We start from the raw sequence: 23,695 nt of genomic DNA on the forward strand, positions 1-23,695 counted from the left end.
TAAAAAGATATCGCTTTTCGATTTTTGTCGATATTAAAAATTCATATAATTTTAGCACAGGAATTTATTAAGCTTTACAAATCGTCGTAAATGTTGTCGTTAGGAGAGTCTTTGATTACTTTATCTTTGCGAGGACGAAGATTTCGAATTCGCACAAATATAGTTTACGATCTCCGAGTATACGTTATGTAAATTTTTCCATCCGTCCGTATCTTCGATTATGCATGCGATCGAATCGTGAATTAGTTTATGCACGACATATACGCGTGGCCGATAAGTACTTGTCACGGTTAGTTTACGCGACCCGCTCGCCACCGCTTCCTCGCGCGCGCGCGCTCCATGTTTTTGTACATTTCCACGTACGTACCTTTTTCTTTTTGATTTCGGGACCACGTGCGCGCCGCTCTCGCGCACCTGCGATTGGCTCGCGGTCGGGGGCTCGACCGGGACGCGCGAGGAACCCTCCCGCGCGTTTAAAAATAAATTAACGCCCGTGCGAGCGCGAATCGCGAATCGACCAGTGTCCTCCGGGAATCGAAGCGAGCGACGTGACGGGACTTTTTACGCGTCCACGACTCTATTCGCAATGAATATGCATGCGGAATAGCCCTCCGCGCGCGCGCGCGCGCACGCACGCACCGGGCGCATATACATCTACGTTCGCGTACACACCTGACATAACGCCGCCGTCGCGCACGTTGCGATCATGGTAATTTCGCTGGTTTTATTCCTCGCCAGGATTTTTGCCGCGCGCTCGAATTACGTGGGCGAGAGATGACGCGACGCGTCTCCCCGACACGTGCGAGCGCAGCAAATCGCGTAAAAGCACATCGCGTAATCGATCCCCCAGTTAAGTGATGCTGGCCGCGTATAACCTCTAAATACGTCGTAGAAAAAGAAAGACTGCACGACATAACCTATACAATCATTCGCGGGCCTCGTAGTTTCTTCCTTTTTTTTTTCTTTTTTTTTTCTTCTTCGCCGGTTCTCGTTTTTGCGCGTCTATTCGTGCTCATTCGCTCCGACTGTTCCTCGCGAGTCGCAAGGCTGAAAGAGGGAAATGTAAATAAAAAGAGGAGACCGAAGTGCGCGCTGTCGACGGGAATTCACGAGTGGGATCCATCGGTATTATCTGACTTTATCGCGAATCTACGTCGATCTTCCTCTTCTTCCTGGAGGGCACGAAACGCCGACGATGAAGCGAGATGGTTAGGAGATGGTGTAAGTCGACGCCTGTAATGTAATGTAATGTAATAACCACCCGTGCGGAGAATGTACGTATCTCTTTACCGCGTTATCGTTATCGCTATCGAAGCAGCGTCCGGTCGACGATGCATTAAACGTTTTATGTCAATTGCGTAATGACAGTGATAACCGAAGAAAAACATGCGCTTCTTCGTCTCTTTTTGCTTTGTTTTCCTAAAAACAGTCGTTAACGTGCTGCAAAAGTATTGCGTCTATCATGTTTGCGGTCTCCCGATATGAAACGCTATTATTGTGTGTTGCCAAGGTCAGTTATGAACGGTAATGATCGTCTGTAAATCGGCGGACTATGTCGTGTAGGAAGCAAACTTAGGTAAAATGTCTCGCAGTTTGCCAGACAGAGTGGCTGGGCTCTACTATGCCCACGGCCTATTCTGCTCATCTCATCCAGTCATCGTACTCTCGCTCGCAATCTCAGTTTTGCTATTTTGCTGGTAAGTAGCTCGCAATTGATGTCGACTCATTCGTTCCTCGAGTCTGGAGCAGGATTAAAACTTGCTCTTTTGTGTCGCTATAGCTTTCCACTCGTCAATCTGCCCATGCCTGGCAATGCTCCGAAAACTGTAATAAACGACACCGTCGTACCAGCGAATGGCACGGAAACTTCAGTATTGTACGTCCAACAAGTAGTGCTAAGAGTCGGAGTAATGCCATGGAATGAAGATCTGACGCTGATGGATGCCTTTCGAGGGCCTCTCTACGAAGTGTTCAATCTCTTGGAGATCATACAAAACTTTGAACACCCAGAAACGTGAGTAAAATACTTTGTTTATATAGTTTTATTATCTATTGGAGTTGATAATCTATATTAAATAATAACGTGCAAATAACGATACAAGATAAAAACAAAAAAATAAGGATAAAATATCTTTGTCTTTTTTAGATTCAAAACACTCGGCCAAGTATGTCTACATATTGAAGCAGCAAAAAGACGAAATGGCAAGAAAGCAGAAGTGTTACCGGAATACAATTGTCTTGTTTTGTCACCTGCAAATCTGTGGCAACAAAGCATGGAATTGTTTGCCCAAGATACAAATCTCATTAATACAATATTTTCTTATCAGGTAAATGTAATATTGCGATATAAACTCTAATGAAAAATTAGTCTATGTAAAGTAACAGTAGTCTTGTAAACAATAATTATGTTTATTATTTCTTAATGTTAGGTGTCATGCAACAAATAAAAGTCTTTTTTTATCTTGATTTTCTTGTAATAAAAATATGGTTAATTTAGCTTTATCTTTATTATATAATATAAGAATATGGTGATAAAAAAAGATCTTTTAATTAGGCAATGAATTTAGTCTTATCTTTATTACATAATAAAATTTCTTAATTTGTTTTTACATTTTTATGTTTATATCGCAGAATCTTCAGAGGGGTAAAATAAGTCTTGCAGAAGTAATGTTTGGAATGAGCCTGAAAGAAACGGGAGTGAAAAGATATCCTGCTCGGATTCGTCAGAGAATTCTCCAATATGCTGTAACCATTTATTTAAAGAAATACGATCAAGAGTAAATATTTATAAAATACAATTTCGACTGATTAGAAATGGACTTTGATGTATAGTAATGTACATTTTATTTGTTTTCAGATTTATAAAAGGATTGCAGCATCGATTAAAAACTTATTATCATCTGCATCAAAATGTTGGCAACAACACAGACATTGATGCGCACGATGAAATATTGAGTATTTTCTATCCTGGTGAATTCAACTATAGTGAATTTTTTCCACTAATGATGACCTTCCTGGTCTTATTTTTCTACGAATATTTTCAAGTGCGGAAAATAGAACTCATCAAGTCTAAATTCGGCATTGCATTTAGTGCCACTGTGACAGTGATGGGCTCGCTATCTATGACAGTGGGTGTGTGCTTCTTCTTCGGTTTGACTCTGAGTTTGAGCGCCAAAGAAGTGTTTCCGTATTTGGTGATTATTTTCGGCCTTGAAAACGTTCAGGTGTTGACAAAAAGTGTCGTTAGCACGCCCGCGCATCTGGACATGAAAATACGCGTCGCTCAAGCTCTATCGAAGGAGGGATGGTCCATTACGAAGAATCTACTTACGGAGGTAACGATTCTAACTATCGGGCTGTTCACGTTTGTTCCTGCTATTCAGGAATTTTGCATATTCGCTATCGTTGGACTATTGAATGACTTCTTCTTACAAATGGTATTCTTCTCGACCATTCTTGCGCTCGATATCAGACGTACGGAGCTATCTAGCGATAATTCCAAGTTTCACTTGTCGCATATTCCTACATCGCGCAGACAACAGTTCACTACTACTATTACTAATAGAAAGCCACAAATCTTCCGCTCCAAATCTCATCCGAGATTGAACGGTCTATCCAATGGTCCGACAAACGTTATCGCTCCAAATACACAAAATACTCATACTCTGGGCAAGATTCCCAAGCGTTTGAGATTGGTGCACTTTTGGGCGCGAACGCGAATCTTCCAACGTGCATTCATGGTATGGATGGTCGTATGGATCAGCATGACTATAAACAATTCCGGCATTATTGAGCATGTGATACATTTGAGTGAAACGTTAAAACCAGAAGCTGATATTGATGGATATACGATAGATAAACCTCAATCGTTGAATAACTATGTTGAAGTAAATACAGTGACACCAATATCCGTATCACCTGCGACTATAACATCAGATAATTTGAATGAACAGGTGAATTCTTTTTTCTTTACGATATTATTCCTTGTTCTTATAATTATCTATATATTAAAAAAAAAATCTTTTTTTCAGGATGTAACTAATAATACGACCGAGGAATTAAACAAGTTAAGACCAGTGGACTTTCCGCCTTGGAATAGCTTATCATTGTATCATTGGTCCTCGATTCTTTCGATGTACAACGTATCAATTGCCGGTGGACGAGTAATTATACTTCCGACGATAAAGTTATCGCATGCGGTGAATCCGCAATTGGTGAAACAAATAAGCAATCCGAATGACGTCCAACACTTTCAATGGCAAAGTCTTGCTACCGCCGCTCTCGATCCTTTGGATTTTTCCGGTTTGTATAAATTAATAAAAAGTCAATCACATACTAGATACAAAATCATTAATCACGTGCCAGACACAACAAAATTATCAACTTTAACACTTATCTTTATTTTCTAGATATGGAAGTACGGTCGAGATCGGAGGGACGCGTATTTAATACGGATGCGCCTTTTGTACCGTCGAGTCCGATGGAAATATTTTTAGCCGCTGTATTATGTCTCATTAGTGTGATTGTGGTCGCTTACACAATGGTCGTACTCTATCGTTGTATTTGCTCTAGAAATTACGCTGAGTGGCGAGCTAGCTGGAACAAGCAAGAAAAGACGCATGATTCCGTTACTCAACTCGTGCTAGAGGCAGTGCCTTTAGTTTTGGAAGGCCATACTCAGGAAGTGGAATGTATCGCGACGGATGGTAATACTATTGCTAGCACATGTCTAGCGGGACATATCAGAGTGTGGGATTCGACGTCCGGCGAGGAGATGGCGCATATCGATAGACGACAATTCTTCATCGGTCCGCAGAAAACTTTGAGCCAAACGGATACTGATGAACTGATGTCGGATTATGAGAGCGGTTCGCCGCCTTCCAGAGGAGAAATGGAAACTGCGCAATCGATGGGACTTTACTCACCGGCCTCGGCGATGTATCAGGCAAAGCTATCTCCCGCCTACAACATGCAAAAGATTATTAATAACAACCATAAAAGACGATCTATAGGAAATACTCTGGATTATGATTATCAAATCACTGAAATCGACACTAGGCAGAAGTTGTTACGTCGAAGCTTAGGTAGCGCTTACGATCTGCCTGATTTGAAACCAGCGATCAATATTAAATTCTCATCCATAAGATACATGCCGCCCTTGCAAAAGAGTTACGATCAAGGTTTTGATTTTGGCGAGCGATATAAAATTTTACTACAGGAACATAATAAATCGATTGAGGAAATGCAAAAATCTGAAACTAGGGAACAGTTAAACATTCCCCCCGCGAAATTAAATAACTCGGTTGGCAGTACGACCTCCATAAATACAGATCGCACGATACAATCATCGCATGTTGCATCGGCGATTTGGTGTATGGATTATCAAGAAAATCTTATAGTGGTTGGATGTGCTAACGGCAGTTTAGAATTCTGGGAGGGTACGACCGGTAGATTTAAGGTGAGACGCGGAAAGCAAGCGTATCTAGTAGATAAAAATTAGTCAATTACATTTTCCTTCTTAATTCGCAGTGTCTCTTCGATGATGGGTCGGGCCTTGGAATTTCTGCCGTTAAACTCGTCGGTAGTAGAGTAGTAGCAGCTAAATTGAATGGAACTGTCAATTTTTTGCAACTTGAGAGTTACAGTGAAGGCCAGCAGATTGATTGGGGCTTCACATCCTACAGAAGAAGTAAGTAGACTTTAAAATATGGCAGAGATTTTGTTTGTACACTATATAATACATATTTCTCGTATTACGAATAGAAAATGCTCATTTCTTTATTGAAATAAATTCTTTTATATTCTAATTAACTTGTTATTTTAGCACATGTGCGAACAGGCAGCGCTGGTTCACCCATGGACTTAAATAACAGCATGCATACGGAGGAAGATTTGCGCTGCATGAAAATTGGCTCTCATAGAGCGCATCAACAAGCAATTACCGTCCTGGACAGCGAAGGTGGACGTGTATTAACGGGTAGCCAGGATCATACCTTGAAAGTATACAGGTATATAAATTCGAATATACGATCTGGTCTGCTCTTTCCAATCGTCTATATGTAATTATATTTTTCTCATCTAGGTTAGAGGATCAACTGCCTCTGTACACGCTTCATGGACATTGCGGTCCCATATCATGCTTGTTTATCGATAGACTCAGTCCCATGACATCCGGTAGTGGATCTCAGGATGGATTACTGTGTGTGTGGGATCTTTTGACAGGTAGTATCATTAATGTCAATGAAAACAAAATTTATAATTTATTAATTTCTATATATTTTTGCTTCATGATGTTTTTTTGGTTCTTTTTATAGGGACTTGCATGTATAGTATTCAAGCTCACGCCGGTGCTGTAGCTGCTATTACATGTTCGGTATCGTATGTGATAAGTATTGGAACAGATGAAAGGCTATGTGTCTGGGAGCGTTTTCAAGGGCACTTATTACACACTTTGCCAGCACACAAAGCAGCTTACAGTTTACAATTAGTGATGCTGACACATCATCTCCTCATAACTAGTAATCAGGTAATACTCTTTGGAATGTTTATATTTTTGCGATTACAAAACTATAAATCTCAATTTAAATCTAAATTATTGATGTTCCAGGGATCATTAGTAGTTTGGGACGTAAGGACGGGTGAGCCTGTGCGAGAAGTGAGATTGGGTCATAAAGATAGTTGCATTTTTGTAAAACAGATGTTGGCTTTGGGGGATAGCGTAGTTTGCGATTACGGTCGGCAATTGCGAATAGTTAGATTTCCATTGGTCTCTGATAAGCTCGACTAAATTCTCTATATATGCGGGTGTACATAGCTGTTTTTCTTTATCTAGCATTATTCAAAGAAAAAGTGTCTTACGTTGATTATAGTCTTTAGCTTTTAAAAAATTATAGATTTTTATACAACATATATATCGTGGTATTTTAAAGAGCGACATATATTTTCGATGTAAGTTTATGTTTTTTTAACTACACTGTGGCCATTTTAGAGTGCACGATTTTCGTATAATCGTAATACATACAATTACAAAAGCATATATTTTTTATCCGATAAAATATATAATCACATTTTCTTTGATTTTTATAGCGAATCATCAATACTAGTATATTAATGATATTTATAAACACCAATTGTGTAAGAAAATTAAAGAAATGAAGATTATATACTTACATGTAGCATATGTTCTATTTAAAATTCTTTTTATTTAATTAAATTACAAAGATAACTTAAAATCCTACACTCGATATTATAATTTTTGGGACAATTATAATAGCTCTTCATTCTAGTATTTTATAACATGCATAGTGGCTGTGTTTCATTTTGAAATGCTTATTAATTTTTGTAATATAAAAGCGCTTTTCGTATTCTCTATTTTTTATGATAAGTAACATACATGCATTTGTAAAACCAATGTTGTTCTCTAATGCATAGATGTAAGAAATAAGACATTCTAGTTATGAGTTGATAATTATAACTAAATGTCTGTGACAAGTAGTTGTAAGTTTCTATGACAGTTTGAAATATGACAATATTCTATTCATTTTAATGATTAAATATCAATTTTGAAATTACACGGAAATTAATTGCATGATTTTTCCAATTATCAAATAATGTCAGTTCAACCACTATAATTGCAATTATAATTGGAATCCAAAATTTAAATCTGAGTCATGAATATAAATATTATTGTATGGGTGAAAATGAAATAACTATTGTTATACACATCAAAGTTTTAAAAGTGCCTTTATAGTATCCGTCATTTTCATCTTTACAAGCAAAAATTGAATATTAATTAAATATGAGTAAATAATTAATATAATGAAAAAATAAATCTATATATTTATTATTATATGATATATATAGTATATATATATCATATAGTATATATATCATATAGTACATGTGTGTGTGTGCGCGCGCGCGCGCGTATATGTATATATGTATGTTGTATGTATGTATGTATATAGATTACTTTAAAAATTTAAAAAAAGACTATAATTATAATGTTATTTAATACTGATTGATGTTATCATCTATGATTAATTTATTTCAGGGGAGTTTTATATATATATGTGTGTGTGTGTGTGTGTAATTACACACATATGAGTTATTTGTGAATATATTTTTAATTGATTCTAATTGAAATAATCTATTTCTAATTCATGTTAATTGAACATTTATTTAATATTATTGCATTATTTTATATTTAATTTTAAACACATTTCTTAAAGGGGAACATCAATTTGAATAAAATAACATTGCGCTTTTATTTTACCTAACTATGTTTATGTCTGTTATTGTAATAATGTATTACGTTGATATGTATACGAGAAAAGGATCTGCTTCTTTATTTGCTTTACTTAATATGGCAGCTGATTTATAGAGGAGCGTATATAATAAAGAAACATAGTTCTTTGAATATATGCTGTTTCGATTCGCTATATGTTATATTATTTTCTTGCGAATAAGTAGACTTATAGAATGTAATAGATTTTGCTTGTCTTATATATAAAGGGATAATCAACTTATTAAAATAAATGTACATCGATCTCCTTTCAATAGGATGCGATGCTCTCAAAGGCAAATATAAGCAAATGAAAATTAACTCGAGAATATTGGCATATCGGATAATAATGCGAGCATCACATTGTGAAAATGCACATATTTCTCTCTTGATTTTATTTATGTAATGTATTCTATATTATAGATTTGTTTTTTTAACTGAACTGAAATGAAACCTAATTAGATGGATATGTATTTAAAAGTTGAAAAAAGAGAAAATGGAAAGTGCGAGAAATTCAGCTAAAACAAATATACACTAAAAAGATATATAATTAATTAAACAAATCAGTTTAATGGCAATACGAGTCAAGTGTCGATCTTATAACACAGTCAAAATAATGAGATACCGAGGCATTTATTATTACTTTAGACGGCACACTTTGTAATTGACTCCGATATAAAACCTTTTATTATTTTTTATCACATCATCACATTTGCGCTGAAGATGGCCCAAAAATAGGGTCGAAACGTTCTAACTTTTCTTTGTAATTTGTTCCATACTTATTTGATTGTATAATAAATAACTGTGTTATAAGATCGACACTTGACTCGTATTGCCATTAAAACTAATTTGTTTAATTTTATATTTCGAGTCTTATATTTTTTTTATTAATTATATATAATTAATAAAATGATAATCTTTTACAATATGAATCAAATTATCCATATGCTATTTTCGCGAGTTAATAAAGTTTTAGACTGATTGTACTCAGTAATTTTTATTAATAAATTCTTTATTTTTTAATATTTTCTATCCGAGAGAACGAATTTGCAACCGCCAAGAGAAGGAAAGACAGCAACATATATATATACATTCATACACATATATACATATATATTTCCTAAGCAACTTTCTATATCGCAAACATCACTGCGAGACTCGACTTTATATTGATAAGAAATAAACGAAGAAAAAGAAAATGTATAGGATGTCCGATAAATCGTGATGAGAGAGCGATTTCTCTCTCATGAAAAAAAAGTAACGAAAACATAAAATAAATATTTTGATATAGTTTTCGAGACAAATAGTCTTAAATACATATATATATATAAATGCGTGTTTCTATATTCTATTAAGATATAACTGTTTGTAAAAATTAGTCGCGATGGAAACATTAATTGTCACGAATCGCAACGATTTATCGAACATCCCTATAATAATCCCTGTAATGATAAATACTATAGTAATAAAATACGCTCCTAGTAACAACTATTATCTGGTTAACGATTAAATATGTGCGTACTCCTATATTTATTTAATTAATTTAATGCAAATTTTTATGTCGATCGTATGCAGAATATATTGTTCTTAATAAATTGTCATATTTAATGGATGCTAGATATTCGTTTTATTCATCTTTTTATTACAGACCTTTACTAAGATGATTTATCATCGTCTATAATCTTGATCCTTTGGATAGTTCCTGGTTGCATATTATTAACAGCATGCTAAGCTAAAAAGAAAAATATGCACTATAATATAAAGAATAATCAATACTCTCTTAAGATCTTTTTAAAATAAGCTTTCCTTGGATTAATATGCATCTACTATCCAGATGATATAATGTATCGTAGTTTTAAATACATTATTATCTGGAGTTGACGCAATACGAATCTTATAAATATCTTTAATTTATCGACAAATGCAACTGCAATCGCGCTTAAAATCCCTATGTATTCAAAGAAAGAGAGAGGTAAATTTACAAACCTAAACAGTATTAAGTACGATAAAAAATTGCATATTTTGCTCTCGACTTTTATAAAAAAAAACTAGGTTTAAAAAAATTAATTTATAAGCAGTCCTTACGACATTGTTATATGTACTATGATTAATCAAATATGCATGTAAACTTTGTATAATTGTCGCTATTTAATATCATATAAATCAGTAATCTTAATCGCTATTCGAAGTGAAAAAAAATGATGCTAATATGAATTAAAAGTTCGATGACACTTAAAATAACAGCTGGAATCCGCGATTAGACAATATGATGATAATGATCAGCAATTAACATAATCTTTAATATATCCAGCCTCTTTTCTTATTATGTATGTGAAAAAATAATGTGCCAAACGTTAAATTTCTCGTGAGATAAATAATGTATGATTAATATTTTCTAAGAGAAAAACAACTTGTTTTTTCTTGCGTAATTATAACAGCAATGTGTAAGCAAATAAATGAGAAAAGAAGTATTTTCGGCATTTAGTTTCATATTTCGATATCATTAAATATTGAAAAATGATCTTCATATTTATTCGCGAGCAAAAAAGTACATATTTGCACATTTCATTGAAAATTGATCTCCCACTGAAATAAGATATCAGTCACACAACTATATCTTATGGATATAAAACAAGCAACTTAGTTAAAAAGAAGAAAGAGAGAGAGAGAACAATAACATATAATCACAAGTTGTTAATCACATACATATGTGAAAGAAAAACACTGAAAAAACAAAAGAAATAGGGACCAAGCAAAACTAATGAAAAACAGAAAAACCTAAAGAAAATAATAATTAAAACTATTTATCTGTAATTGACTTTTTTGTGGACGCCAAATTAAAATAAAAATGTTTCCTAGAAGAATTTTCAAACATAGCGTTACACACAAATTGCGAAGAATAATACAATGTGGGACGCATAGCGGCATGTTATTATCGTTTCGCAACGGTACCAACGTGGCGAGACATTAGCCATCACTTTTCAATGTCTATAGTAATGAACAGACGTACGTAATGCACGTACACATTGCTTGCAACTTTTCTCTAGAAAAGCATAATCAAGGAAAGCAGAAGAATGTTACATTAAGTTACATTAAGTCTATTTAAAAAGAACTACCTTTTTTTTTATTTCCTTTGCTCTCGAAACTGCAGGATTCGAAATAATCATTCTTATCTATGTTATATATGCACACTATATTCATATTTTTTATTTTTTTATTTGTCGCATGCTAATATCTTTTAACATTCCTTTCAATATACATAAGCACAGATGAAATAATTACTTAATATAATTAACAAAAGAAATTCGCAGAAAACTTCTTCGCAAAAAAATAAAAATTATAAATAAAATTTATCTACACGTGTCAGGATTTGCAGGATAATATCAAAAGAAACTTTGGAAGATTCTTGTTTAAGTATAATTCTTATTTAAGATAACATTTAAGTCAATTGAACAAAATGTTTGCGTGACATTCGTGCGTGAATAAAATGGTTATTACGTTACATGACAAATCGTATGAAGGAAAAAATTCTCATTTTAGGCAAGATAAAGTGCAAAATGTCATTAATTTTTTTAAATAAACGTTAATTCAAATGAATTTTATAAAATTAATAATTTTTAAGCGGAATAAACGTTAATTCAAGTGGATTTTATAAAATTAATGACTTTTAAAGCGGAAAATCTACCGATCGCTCAATCCTCGCGCGTTGTCCTGACAGTCGCTCGTAGCGTGTACGGTGGGTATAATTACGACAAAATGACCGGAGGCGAAAGAAGGGAAGAGAAGAAGTCATACGTATAAACGCGTATGTACCGATTCAACATCAATCTCCGTTGGAAGGTAGATGTCGAAGGAGGGAGCTCAAAATTGAAAGTACAGCTTGCTCGTGGCTTTCGCGTCGCGCGATGTTTAGTCCGTCGCGACGTCCCGATCTAATGTAAACCGGCAATCTCCTCGCTATTTTCTACCTACTTTCTAGTTCGACCGTAGTTTCTCCTCGAAATCTTTCGGATAATTTTCCCTGCGAACGACACGAAATTCCTCGCTTCGCGACAAGACACTGCAGTTTTCTCAGTGAACGATTTTCCTCTCTTTTCTCGCGTTTCTGGATCGGCTAATGCGAGAGAAATTTGTTTTAAGACAGAGAAAATCCAGAAAGAGACTTTTAGAATCTATTGCCACTATGAGAATAATTTTTTTATTAAAGATTTAAAGAAACGAGGATGGAAGAGAAAAAAAGTGCGACTGGCCGATAATTTTTTAAACTTCTTTGCGAAACGTGATTCACGAATCGATATTCTCTTCAGTGAAAGCAAAATTTTTTCAACATAATTATAAATTAATTTTTAAAGGAGAATGTCATATTTAGAATACTTTTGGCTATTTTATTCTTCTTGTTAATGAGCCATATCAATATACGTATATACATATGTTGAAGGTATGTATTTTCAAACAATTAACTTATCATAATGGTAAATATTTAACATTATCATCGAATTAAAAAAAGAAATTTCTACTATAACTCCTTATGTGACAAATATAAAAGACGAAGCGAATAGGAGGATTACAATCGAACAAAAATAAACTACTAACTATTATTAACGTTCTAATAGCCAGCGAGCTTCGCAATTATCTTACTATAACCTTCGTCAAATCGCATTTGACTGCGTAACAAAGTAGAAAAATTGCAAAAATTGCAAAAATTGCGAAATAGATTCTTCTTTCTTAATCTAACAAATTATAAGAAGCTTTCACAAATATACATTAAGTATAATTATATGTCAGAACGTTTTTATACTTCTGGTATTTTTAGCGCCATGACTTGACTCGACTTGAATGACTTGAAAAACTTGAATTTGTTGAAGTAACGTTAACGTTAAGTAACGTTAAGCTATAAAAAAAGATTTCTGTTTCATTCAGTAGCATGAAATTACAAGAAAGCTGACTGATTTTCCGCGAAGTGGAAGAAGCATCGGAAGAATTGTTAGTGCTCTGTCAGGACGCTTGCAATCAAGTGAGTACGAAAATCATCAATCACAACCAAACTCTTTCCGAATGAAAGAATTTTGTATGACAAGTAGATGTGCATCAAGATACATAAAAGAAAATTTGTCCTCTATATAAGATCTTAATGTAATATATTGATTCATTAAATTTCTTTACGGATACAAAATGTTTCGTGATGATTTGAACTATCTCTGAATTTTTTGAAATATATTTATATATCTTAAATATTATTAAAACTTATATTACATATTATACATTATATATTATTATTCATTACATAATAATAATTAAAATAAAATAAAATAAATTAAAATAAAAATAAAATCAATAATAGATCATCTGCTCTGCTAGAAATTTTATTCCAAAGATTATACAAATTCGCAAAATAAGTTCCTATTAATGTTTCTTGATCTAGCTATTTTTTAATCTCTAACGTATCATTTACGTGCAAATGGCATTTCTGTATACTTTTCAAAATCGCATGCTTATCAAATTTAAACACAGATATTGCAGCTACAACGCGCCAAGCATGTATTCGGCTCACTGAACTTTTACGATTCTTTATGAATGTAACTTTGTTAGTACAACAAAGCTTGCGATTGCGCGATTTTCTCCTGCTCCTTCTGCTTTCGATTCTTTCCTCTCGCGTCATAACTTTAAGCGCTTTTACGCGAGAAACCGAAATCAGTGACTTTATACAAGAATCTAATTTTACATTGTTCTGCTTCAAAAGGAGGTCATCCTTGCACCAACACCGCCGTCCTTCCTTCGATATGCAACGGAGAATCTGATACGCGCGAAACCGCAAGCGACTCACGTGCTCTAAAGACTCGAAGATTGAATCGCAAGAGGATCGAGCCACAAAGATGGCAGCATCCGAATGCGTAGAAAACGGAAAGAGGTTCGTCGTACTTGAATTTTATATTTTGCATTTTAACGACTTATGGGGATTCCGTGCAAGTGTTCTTTTACACAAACATCGCTAGAAAACTTTTCTCGAATGAAAAGAATATTGTCAAAGAAACTGATTGTTCTGCCCATGAATATTTATGATTATGATAAATCATTTTTTTATGATGTTTAAGCGAAGTTTAACCTCCTCGTAAATGAAGTTATAAACGTCACGAATAAGATATTGATAAGATCCAGAAAAAAATACTGTTTTAAAAAAGATACTGTTTTTAAAAAAAAATGCTATTTTTTTTAAATGATAAATAATCCGTAAAAATTAATCAAAATGTCCGTAAAAATCCGTAAAAATTAATCAAATGTTTATCAAGTTTCATAACGAATTTTCATTCTTGAATGTATATGAGATTAATCGACCTCGAGATGACGGATGTAAAGAATTAAAAATTCGAAATTTATAAGACATCGATGTGCAGCATCTATAATAATAGGTTTCGAGGTAGACTACGACAAAAAATGCGTTAATGACATAATTGTGTCGATTTCCGCGAAATCAAACTTTCTGACGTTTGCATAATGAATTATCGTTTCACAGATACTGTTAGGCAATTAAATATTTACGTATATTATAAAAGAAATGGCAAAACATTATTTTCTCTATTTTTATTTCTTTTCCCGATACTTTTGCATAAAAGTTATTTAAAATCTGGCATCTTGATTTAAATCGATAATTTACATGTATTTATGAGATCTATTATTATGTAATATTATAACCACGAATATAGTCACTGTGATTTATGAGATCTATTATTATGTAATATTATAACCACGAATACAGTCATTGTTACCTACTTTTTATCGTTTGTTCCATCGAATTTCGTTGGAACTCACTCTATTTTCAGTGAATTAATATGATATAACAATCTAATTAAATCTTAATTGATAAATTAATTTTAAGAAATATAAAAAGTTAAAATATTATTTTTAGGAAAAGATATAAATAATAAATATCAATAAATTAAGAAAGAGAGCGATGCAAACAACTGTTGTATCTTTCATAAATTCGTTGAATTGTATATTAGTTTATATTCGTGATTCATTAAAATTTATAATGTTGTATAGCCGCGTTTATGCTAGATATTCGTAACAAATGTATGTATTTTTATGTTTTAACTGTCAAAAAGGGATATCTCCGCGAATAAGTTTACAGCTGTCAGTAAAACTAAGGCATTGGGCAAATTGCAGGAAGTAAAGTATTATTGAATTCCCGACCACATAATTCCTAACAATTTTGTCTTTTTTGTTCATACAAACTATTCCGGCGTACGTCACATTTACTTACATAACATATACATTTTATATTTTGAAAAGACAAATACGCGTACACAACCGAATTACAGCATAAAAAATAATGCGATAAAGATATAAAATTAAAGGTGAAACATATTCTAAAATTTCTAAAATTTTGTCTGTTTCATTCTGATCGTAAGTTCGATAAATTTCTAAATTTTCACTAGTTATTCATTTTTAAACTTTCTTGATCGCGATAAATGATGGATAAATAAATGTAAATTTATTTATTATTTATTACATGAATTTAGGTAACGAAAATGTAAATTTTATATAGTTCAAATGATGCACTATCAATTAAGGATGTTATCAATAAATTATTATCGATAAATTGTTACTGATCAATTATTATAGATAAAGTATTATTGATAAATTATTATTGATAAATTATTATCGATAAATTGTTATTGATAAATTCTTATTGATCAACGGACAATAATTGTATCTGCTCTATTTGCAAGTAGGTCACTGGCCGACAATCTTATTGCATTAATGCCGCTTTTGTGCGTCGAGATTCGTTAATATTCTTTGCGTCAATCAGAAACGTGTCTACGAGACGAAGAGTCTTTGTATGTGGCATTCCATTAGATTTGGCGATTTCATTAATAGAAATTTCATTAATATAATAACAGTTTCACCGGCACTATGTTAAGCATCGTTGCAACGCATTACAATACAGAGCGTTTAAAAAACTCGGAAAAGAACTATTCTGCGATTTATTGTGCGACAACATAACGATGGAATTTATTAACGCATAATGATACTAGTTATTTTCAATGATAAGGATCGCGCTCGACAATGATACGTATCTTTTTTTGACGAATAGCTGCCACGTGAGAGGCTGCATGTAACTGCCCGAAACGGAATATTATGGAGTAATGTTTATCTACGAAAAGAAATAAAACACAAGTAATAAAATATTCTCTGCACGTATTTCACGATATTTCTCATGCCATAAATGTTCTCAGAAATGTTTGGACTGTATAAACTTTGCAGAGATAAAGTTGCCCTTCTAGCGGAAAAAAGATTTTTGTGAATATAGTAAAAATGTTACAATCAAGTCTTTGTTGTTTATTTAACGTTGTCCGGATCTAAACGAATTTTCCGATAACTTATCTAACATTACGAATGTTTCTAAGTGAAGATACACATTTTCTGTTGAAAATAAATATTGTGCAAACAGTAAAATATTCAAATAATAAAATTCGAATAATAAAAATTCGAATAATAAAGATTTTATCATATTTTAACATCCATTGTTATGACAAAGTAAACTATGAAATAATGGCCAAATCTATATACATACATAGTAGCTCAGCGTTGTTGAGAATCGACTGATTCGAGAAATGATCATTTCTAAGCGTAGTCTATAGATAAAATCTATTTTTCTCTCAGCAATTAATGTCGTAAGCGATAATTATTTTTTTTAAATAGAATGGCATTAAAGTGTCGACGCAATATTACGCGCGTATGAAGGACACTAGACGATTAACATTTTAAGCGCAATTAAAGTCGCATCCGAGTTTAATTGGGCTAAATGTCGTCAAGTATCATTTAACAAGTCCTTTGAAATATAAGGAACCCTAAAATTGTTATAATCAAGCGACAAATTTTTTTAAATCGCACTTGATTCGTCTGCGTATATTTTCCAAATGGAATTTTAATTTACATTAGAAGTATTTAATGTTTAAAATTAAAAGAAGTTATGAAAGAGCTAGCCATTAATCTGAGATTCGTTAGATACTTTTTTTGTTGAGGAAAACGCGTTTGCAAATTTTACATTATTATCATATCTCAAACATAACTTGTAAATTTACGCATCCTTACTCTTTTCATCTATAAAATCTCTTAATAAAGACTATAAAAAATGTAATGCATAAATGCACGTGAAAAAAAACCGCATTTATTTTTACATACCCAAACAGGTGACAAAAATGAGGTTGCGTTGCATGATTGGCCATGTTACATCATTGCCAGGCTCGTTTCATTCAGAATGAGAGAATGGCACGCACCCGCGAGCGACGTATTTTGCCTAAAGCCAATCGTCGTACATCGGTATCATAAATCCATGATTTATTACGGACAGAGAAAAAGAGAGAAAATATTGCACGAGTATTTCACGCGTGAGAGGATGATTAGGAAGAGAATGTTTACCGCGACCTTGCGTAAATCCATTCACGCTAATCGTTGCATTGTTCGCCGGTATTTTCGTGTGATGCTAGTGGTTTTAAACTGACATGATTGGACACAAAAGGTGCCTCAACTGTCATTGCACTTATGTAATCATCACACGTGTTCTTGAATGTTTGCGCAATGTAACATGTGGATCAGCATAAACCAGTTTTTTTTACTAACGCTTTTATCAATATTTTATCAAATTATTTTAATTTCTTATCTTTTAATACAGATGTTATTAAAAAATGAGGAATTAAAATATTGCATTTGTATGTAGTAACGATACCCTTCCTTACATTACATACATTGTAAATAATTTTATAAACATTCACTTGTATTTTTTCATAAGAGAGAAATATCTTCTGGATTATAATTTATAGTATTAACATACGTATTAAAATACATACGTATAAATAACATACGTATTAAAATACATACGTATAAATAACATACGTATTAAAATTGTAATTTTTTGATGTAATAATAAAGTAAAGGCAAATGTACTATGATGCCGCGTAATAAAAGAAATGGCGATTTTTCCTGTTTCTATTTTACTGCTAAAATTTTTTACGTGATTGTAAAAATAATTAATTTTTAAATTAACATAATATGCGAAGGAACGTAATTTAAAAAATATAAAAATATTGACGTAAGATGACAATTGTCAATTAGTTCAATAATTAAAAATAATCTATGATTAAAATATCTTTTGAAAAATTATTAAATTATCCATTGGCGTATAGAAACAGTTTATGAACAATTTATATCTTTTTTTTAATGCACATAAATCCAAGGATTATAGGTTGATCGTTACGCGAGATAACTGAAATTCAGAACTGCTGCAGAGAGAGAGAGAGAGAGAGAGAGAGAGAGAGAGAGAGAGAGAGAGAGAGAGATTGAGAGAGAGGGAGGGAGGGAGGGAGGGAGGGAAAGAGGGAGAGAGGGGGGGAGAGAGAGAGAGAGAGATTTATCGTCAAAAGCAACGCGATTACATCAAGTGAAAGGCTTTGTAAATGGATCATCGATTATGTCTTAACAAGATGGAGAGATTGCGTTTCACTGAACACGCGCGTAATTTTGTCAATATACGAGATGTCATGTTGTTATCTCCATTCTATTTCAATTTGTATTATATATATGCGTTTGTATATGTAATTATTTTTATTAAATTTAAAATATGATAAAGTATTTTTAAATAATTTATTGTACGTATATGTTTCTTGTTAGAGATTTATATATTAATTACATAACTTTAAAACCGTTACTTATTAAGCAATATATCTTTTATAAGATAATTTTATGTTATTTTTCTCCAATTAATTACAAACACGTGTTCAATCGTTTTTCTTTTTTTCTCAAATAACTTTATTCGATAACGCGAACTTGTCAGGCTTTTACTTCGACTGCTAACAATAAGTTATTGAAAGTCTATTTAAAATCGTTTATTTGACTGACTGAGAGTTCAATGTGGCGCACATGGACTTAAAGACTTTTAAAATATGCTAAATTCTACGATCTACTGTAACGTTAAGTAGTTTCAAAGAACAATAATTTTAAACGAAAAATTTACGTAATGTGAAACAATGAAATGAATATCTAAAAATTTAGATAAACTTTTATAAAACAGTGATTATTGCATTTTTTTATCGATGATACGATAATTTTATCATTATTAATTTTTTTGCAAGAAATGGAATTTATTATTATTTTCTTAAATTACGCGCAGTCATCGATTTGACTATCGTTATAAATGGAACTAGATATGTCTTCTGTTAAGAACTTTACATTCATATTTAATAAGCTTTGTGTTTTATGTCTCTCTCTCTCTCTCTCTCTCTCTCTCTCTCTCTTTATGTCTCTCTCTCTCTCTCTCTCTCTCTCTCTCTCTCTCTCTTTATGTCTCTCTCTCTCTCTCTCTCTCTCTCTTTCTCTCTCTCCTCAATATTTTCTAAATAACTAATTTAATTAAAACATCCATTACATATATACCTTTTCTTATGTGCACTTTAGGAATGATGACAAGACGCCGGTCGAAGTGGCGTACATTTCCAAACTTCGGCAAGCAGTACCACAATGTTGTGCAGTCGGTGCCAAAAATTTACTCCTGCTTACCTTTGGTTCAACTTTAGGATTCCCGACTATCCTCATCCCAGCGTTACAAAGGGAAGACTCAGACATCAAGGTCACTACGGAAGAATTAACATGGATTAGTAAGGATGCTTGCAAATATAACTGAGAATAACAAATTTTTTTAAAGAATTCTTTCAAAATATACATATAGATTTTTTCAAGAAACCTTACTTTATCTTTTTATAAAATCAGTTAATCATAATCTGAATTCATATTAATTAAAACTTATATATAACAATATTAAAATTAAAATAATTAATATTAAAATTATTATATGTATATATTATATTTAAATTAATATTATTGCATTTAAATTGTATCTAGATTTTCTTTCTCTCTTTCTCTTGTACAATAAATAAAAAATTTATCATTAAGTTACTTTATATTTTGTTTACATTTTTATTATTAATATATTTTCTTTTACAGGCAGTTTAAACTTGTTTCTTGTGCCGATCGGTTGTCTCGTGAGCGGACCGTTGTCGCAGTATCTGGGCAGGAAGCGAACGATGATGTTCACGAATATCCCGTTTGTGATTGCCTGGCTGATATTTTATTATTCCAGCAATTCTGCGATGTTGTTTACCGCGCTTGCAATGACAGGTCTGACAGGTGGCTTCTTGGAGGCGCCGGTCCTGACCTATGTCGCCGAAGTGACTCAGCCTAACTTGCGCGGAATGCTGTCAGCGACTTCTTCGATGTCAGTCATTCTGGGTATTTTCACGCAAATGTTGAGCGGTAGTCTAGCCCATTGGAGAACGGTGGCGATGATCAATTTGATTTATCCGGTTATCTGTTTCCTCGCTTTGTGCTTGGTGCCTGAAAGCCCGCACTGGCTCGCAGGTGATCACACAGTCGAATTATATTTACGTATTGTAAAAGTTATTAAATTATTTCAAAAATTATCTTAATATTATTTATATTAAATTATTAATTGAATTATTATAAATTTTAACAAATAATTTAACAAATCAATTAAAATCAAGACAATTATTTTGCAAAAAAGAAGTTTTTCCGTCTTTTTTTCGTAGTATCTGATTTTTATTTCGTTTTACAAATTTATTAATGAATTTCAATTAATCATTGCATACTTGGTTTTTCTCAGCCAAGGGTCGTTTCGCGGAGTCGGAAAGCGCTCTCTGCTGGTTACGGGGTTGGACAAATCCGCCGCAGGTACAAAATGAGTTTCAGACGATCTGCGAGACGGTCCAGAAGCCCGCCGACAATACCGATTCCGACAAGAAGGAGATCTGGCGATCCTATACCAAACGCACATTCTACATGCCCTTCATCCTAATAAGCATGAGTTTTTTCGTCAGTTCTTTCGGTGGTAGCGCGACCCTGCAGACCTTTGCCGTCGTGATATTCGCAAAACTCAAAGCACCGATCGACAATTATACGGCTACGGTGTTTATGGGCGTTGCTCAGTTGGTCGCCACCATGGTCTGCGTGCTGGTGATCCATTTCTTGGGAAAACGCAAGCTAGTCTTCATATCAGTCAGCGCTAGTGGTCTGTGCCTCTTCCTTACCGCCGTCTACGGCTATTTGAGTGACGCCGATTATCTGGATGGGGTCAGATACACCTGGTTGCCGACTACTCTCATGATTGGCACCGCTTTCGCGGCGAATTTTGGAGTCAGATTGTTGCCTTGGATTCTGATAGGCGAAGTGTTCCCAGTCGAGGTGCGTGTATTTTTTCAGTAATCTTCGCTTTAATTCTTATTAAGCTTATTTAAATCTTTATTTAAATTAATTTAATTATATTAATATAAATTAAAAATATAAAACTAATATAAATTAGAAGTAAAATTAATTTAGATTAAATTTAACATATCTAGATTGCACTTATTTTTCAAGCGCCTGTTTAACGTATTAGAAATCCTTTTTCCGCGAATAATCATGAAATTTACTGATACACAGGTACGTAGCACCGCAACTGGCGCTTCAGGTATGGTCGGCTACATTTTATTATCGATCGCGAATAAAACTTTCCTCTACATGATGAACGGCATATCGCTCTCTGGAACGTTTATTTTCAACGCCTTGGTCAACTTGGCCGGCCTGTGCTTTCTGTATTGGATGCTACCCGAGACCGAGGGCAGAACTTTAAGAGAAGTCGAGGAACATTTCGCTGGTATACAGAATTTAAAGGACCGACCTAGAAAAGAGCAACACGTCACCAAGGAGAAATGGGCAGCCGCGAATCCAGCGATCGTACACGACGAAAGTATCGAGAGTAAATTGTAGATTCGCAGATCAAATTGATTATTGATCTGGTTATTCGAAATATATCTTGCGTTTCGCGATAATTATCAAAACTATTTTGTTTAATATCACATAATGTTACGCGTAATTGTATATTTTTTTTAAACGAATTCTTATATAATCTTGAATGATATTTGAATTCAATCAACTAATAGTAATGTATATATTTAAATGCATGTATAATTTATTTTTTACTACGTTTAACGCGAAAGAGAATAATCGCAAAAAAGTCTATTATCGTTTCAGTAATTTAATGCAATATAAAAAAAATTAATACATATGAAGATTGATCGATTGAAGCGATATAGCAAAGACAAGAAAATATAAACGATTGAATTATAATAATTTCGCTAAAGACATTTCCAGGAACAGTTAAAGTGATAGTGATGTGTTATTGTATATATGTCTTATTTATTTCGTAAAAGGAATTGCAGTTGTATAAAGCATTCCTAACATCGCTCGACTAATATTTAATAAATGTAGTGAATGCCCGAGAAAATTTGTTACCACTTATAGAAGCTTTTTTTTATTTCGCGAAGACTTTCATATTTTATAAATATATATTTATTTAATTTCTAAATTAAATGTAATTTTTATAAAGAAATAAAGACCATATAACATTTAATTGTAAGTGGAATTAAACTTTTATTCTCCCTGTACTAACGAATAATAATAATAATTATATATATCATTCTTCTGTGATGAGAAATTTTATATATATAAAATTATACTTATTATCTGTACGAAAATTAAGATTATTATTAAGAGGAAAAGAAATATCTAATGATTAAGATGTTATATTAATCAGGATTAATATAGTATCTTAATCATTAAAGTGATTATTGGAACCACTTGACACCAACAATAGGAATAGGGAAGAACTCGGTTCTTCGATTATACTGTAGATGGAACACGTAGTCGTTTTTATCTAAAAAACAAATTCATAGTGGGATGATACTTTGTCAATACACATTAAAATAAATTATAATGACAGATTTTAAACACAGATTCTTTAATTAATGTGAAATGGATTTTTTAACAAAAATTTTTGATACTTAATAATTTTGATGTTACATATCATTAAGTTAAGTAAATATGAATTAATTTTTTCTCCAGAGAAAAAGAGAGAAAAAGAGGGATAAATACACACGAAAGATATTTAATTAAAATCTTTTGGTACGACTTTTGCCATTAAAAATTCATTGTCGAAAATAAATTTGCTCTGTATCTTTCAAGCTGTTATAAAATCACGAAATCGTTTACCTATGTATGATCATTTTTATCTTTTTATTTCTTTTCTAAAACAAAATTATTTTAATTACAAAATTCAAGGAAAAAGCTAATATACTTTATAATACTTTCTCATGTTAAAAATCTCTTCCTTCGAGTCAAAATGTGTGCGGTGAACAATTAGAAATAAAGAGATTTTTCCGACTTTTTAATTTAAGAATTTACTTCCCATCTTTATGTTTGAATATATTTTAGAAAAAATAATTTTTTATCAGGGAAAAAAAATACTTAACAAAATAGTTCAAAATAACAGTGATTTGCATGTAAATCTCGCGCAGGAGAGATCAA

At 32.8% G+C, this 23,695-nt stretch overlaps 2 protein-coding genes and 2 long non-coding RNA genes across 7 annotated transcripts in view; 2 read left to right on the plus strand and 2 right to left on the minus strand.

Moving 5' to 3' along the window:
- LOC145965507 (uncharacterized) overlaps positions 1–1,295 on the minus strand; it is a 77,071-nt gene extending 75,776 nt beyond the window's left edge. The window contains exon 1 of the long non-coding RNA XR_014436744.1: positions 368–1,295. This is a non-coding gene — a long non-coding RNA (uncharacterized LOC145965507). The remainder of the gene's footprint in view (positions 1–367) is intronic.
- Positions 501–9,901, plus strand: Scap (SREBP cleavage activating protein). 2 transcript variants are annotated; one of them, XM_083089107.1, is made up of 13 exons: positions 501–1,221; positions 1,511–1,697; positions 1,781–2,014; positions 2,147–2,327; positions 2,632–2,777; positions 2,858–3,953; positions 4,032–4,302; positions 4,410–5,458; positions 5,530–5,689; positions 5,825–6,008; positions 6,083–6,222; positions 6,315–6,526; positions 6,608–9,901. In XM_083089107.1, the coding sequence occupies exons 2-13, from the start codon at positions 1,582–1,584 to the stop codon at positions 6,785–6,787; spliced, it is 3,969 nt and encodes a 1,322-aa protein (XP_082945233.1). In that variant the 5' UTR covers positions 501–1,221; positions 1,511–1,581; the 3' UTR covers positions 6,788–9,901. The 2 variants fall into 2 exon arrangements, with proteins under 2 accessions (XP_082945233.1, XP_082945232.1); XM_083089106.1 differs by having other exon boundaries at positions 502–1,221; positions 1,516–1,697.
- LOC145965509 (uncharacterized) lies at positions 9,701–21,602 on the minus strand. Of its 2 annotated transcripts, none has more exons than XR_014436746.1 (5): positions 20,944–21,602; positions 20,280–20,684; positions 19,715–19,911; positions 17,468–17,582; positions 9,701–10,016 (listed from the first exon to the last, which is right to left on the minus strand). It is a non-coding gene; the product is annotated as an uncharacterized LOC145965509 (long non-coding RNA). The 2 variants fall into 2 exon arrangements; XR_014436747.1 differs by having other exon boundaries at positions 20,251–20,684.
- LOC145965498 (facilitated trehalose transporter Tret1) lies at positions 12,130–22,742 on the plus strand. Of its 2 annotated transcripts, none has more exons than XM_083089115.1 (7): positions 12,130–12,722; positions 13,205–13,298; positions 14,025–14,192; positions 19,736–19,935; positions 20,282–20,695; positions 20,958–21,535; positions 21,773–22,742. In XM_083089115.1, the coding sequence occupies exons 3-7, from the start codon at positions 14,158–14,160 to the stop codon at positions 22,097–22,099; spliced, it is 1,554 nt and encodes a 517-aa protein (XP_082945241.1). In that variant the 5' UTR covers positions 12,130–12,722; positions 13,205–13,298; positions 14,025–14,157; the 3' UTR covers positions 22,100–22,742. The 2 variants fall into 2 exon arrangements, with proteins under 2 accessions (XP_082945241.1, XP_082945242.1); XM_083089116.1 differs by having other exon boundaries at positions 13,208–13,298.
- Positions 22,743–23,695: the final 953 nt, after the last annotated feature.

This window comes from Camponotus vicinus, unplaced genomic scaffold (genome assembly GCF_025532165.1).
Source record: "Camponotus vicinus isolate PSW18456_S1 unplaced genomic scaffold, iyCamVici1.0 SCAF_14, whole genome shotgun sequence".
NCBI classification, from domain to species: Eukaryota; Metazoa; Arthropoda; class Insecta; order Hymenoptera; family Formicidae; genus Camponotus; species Camponotus vicinus.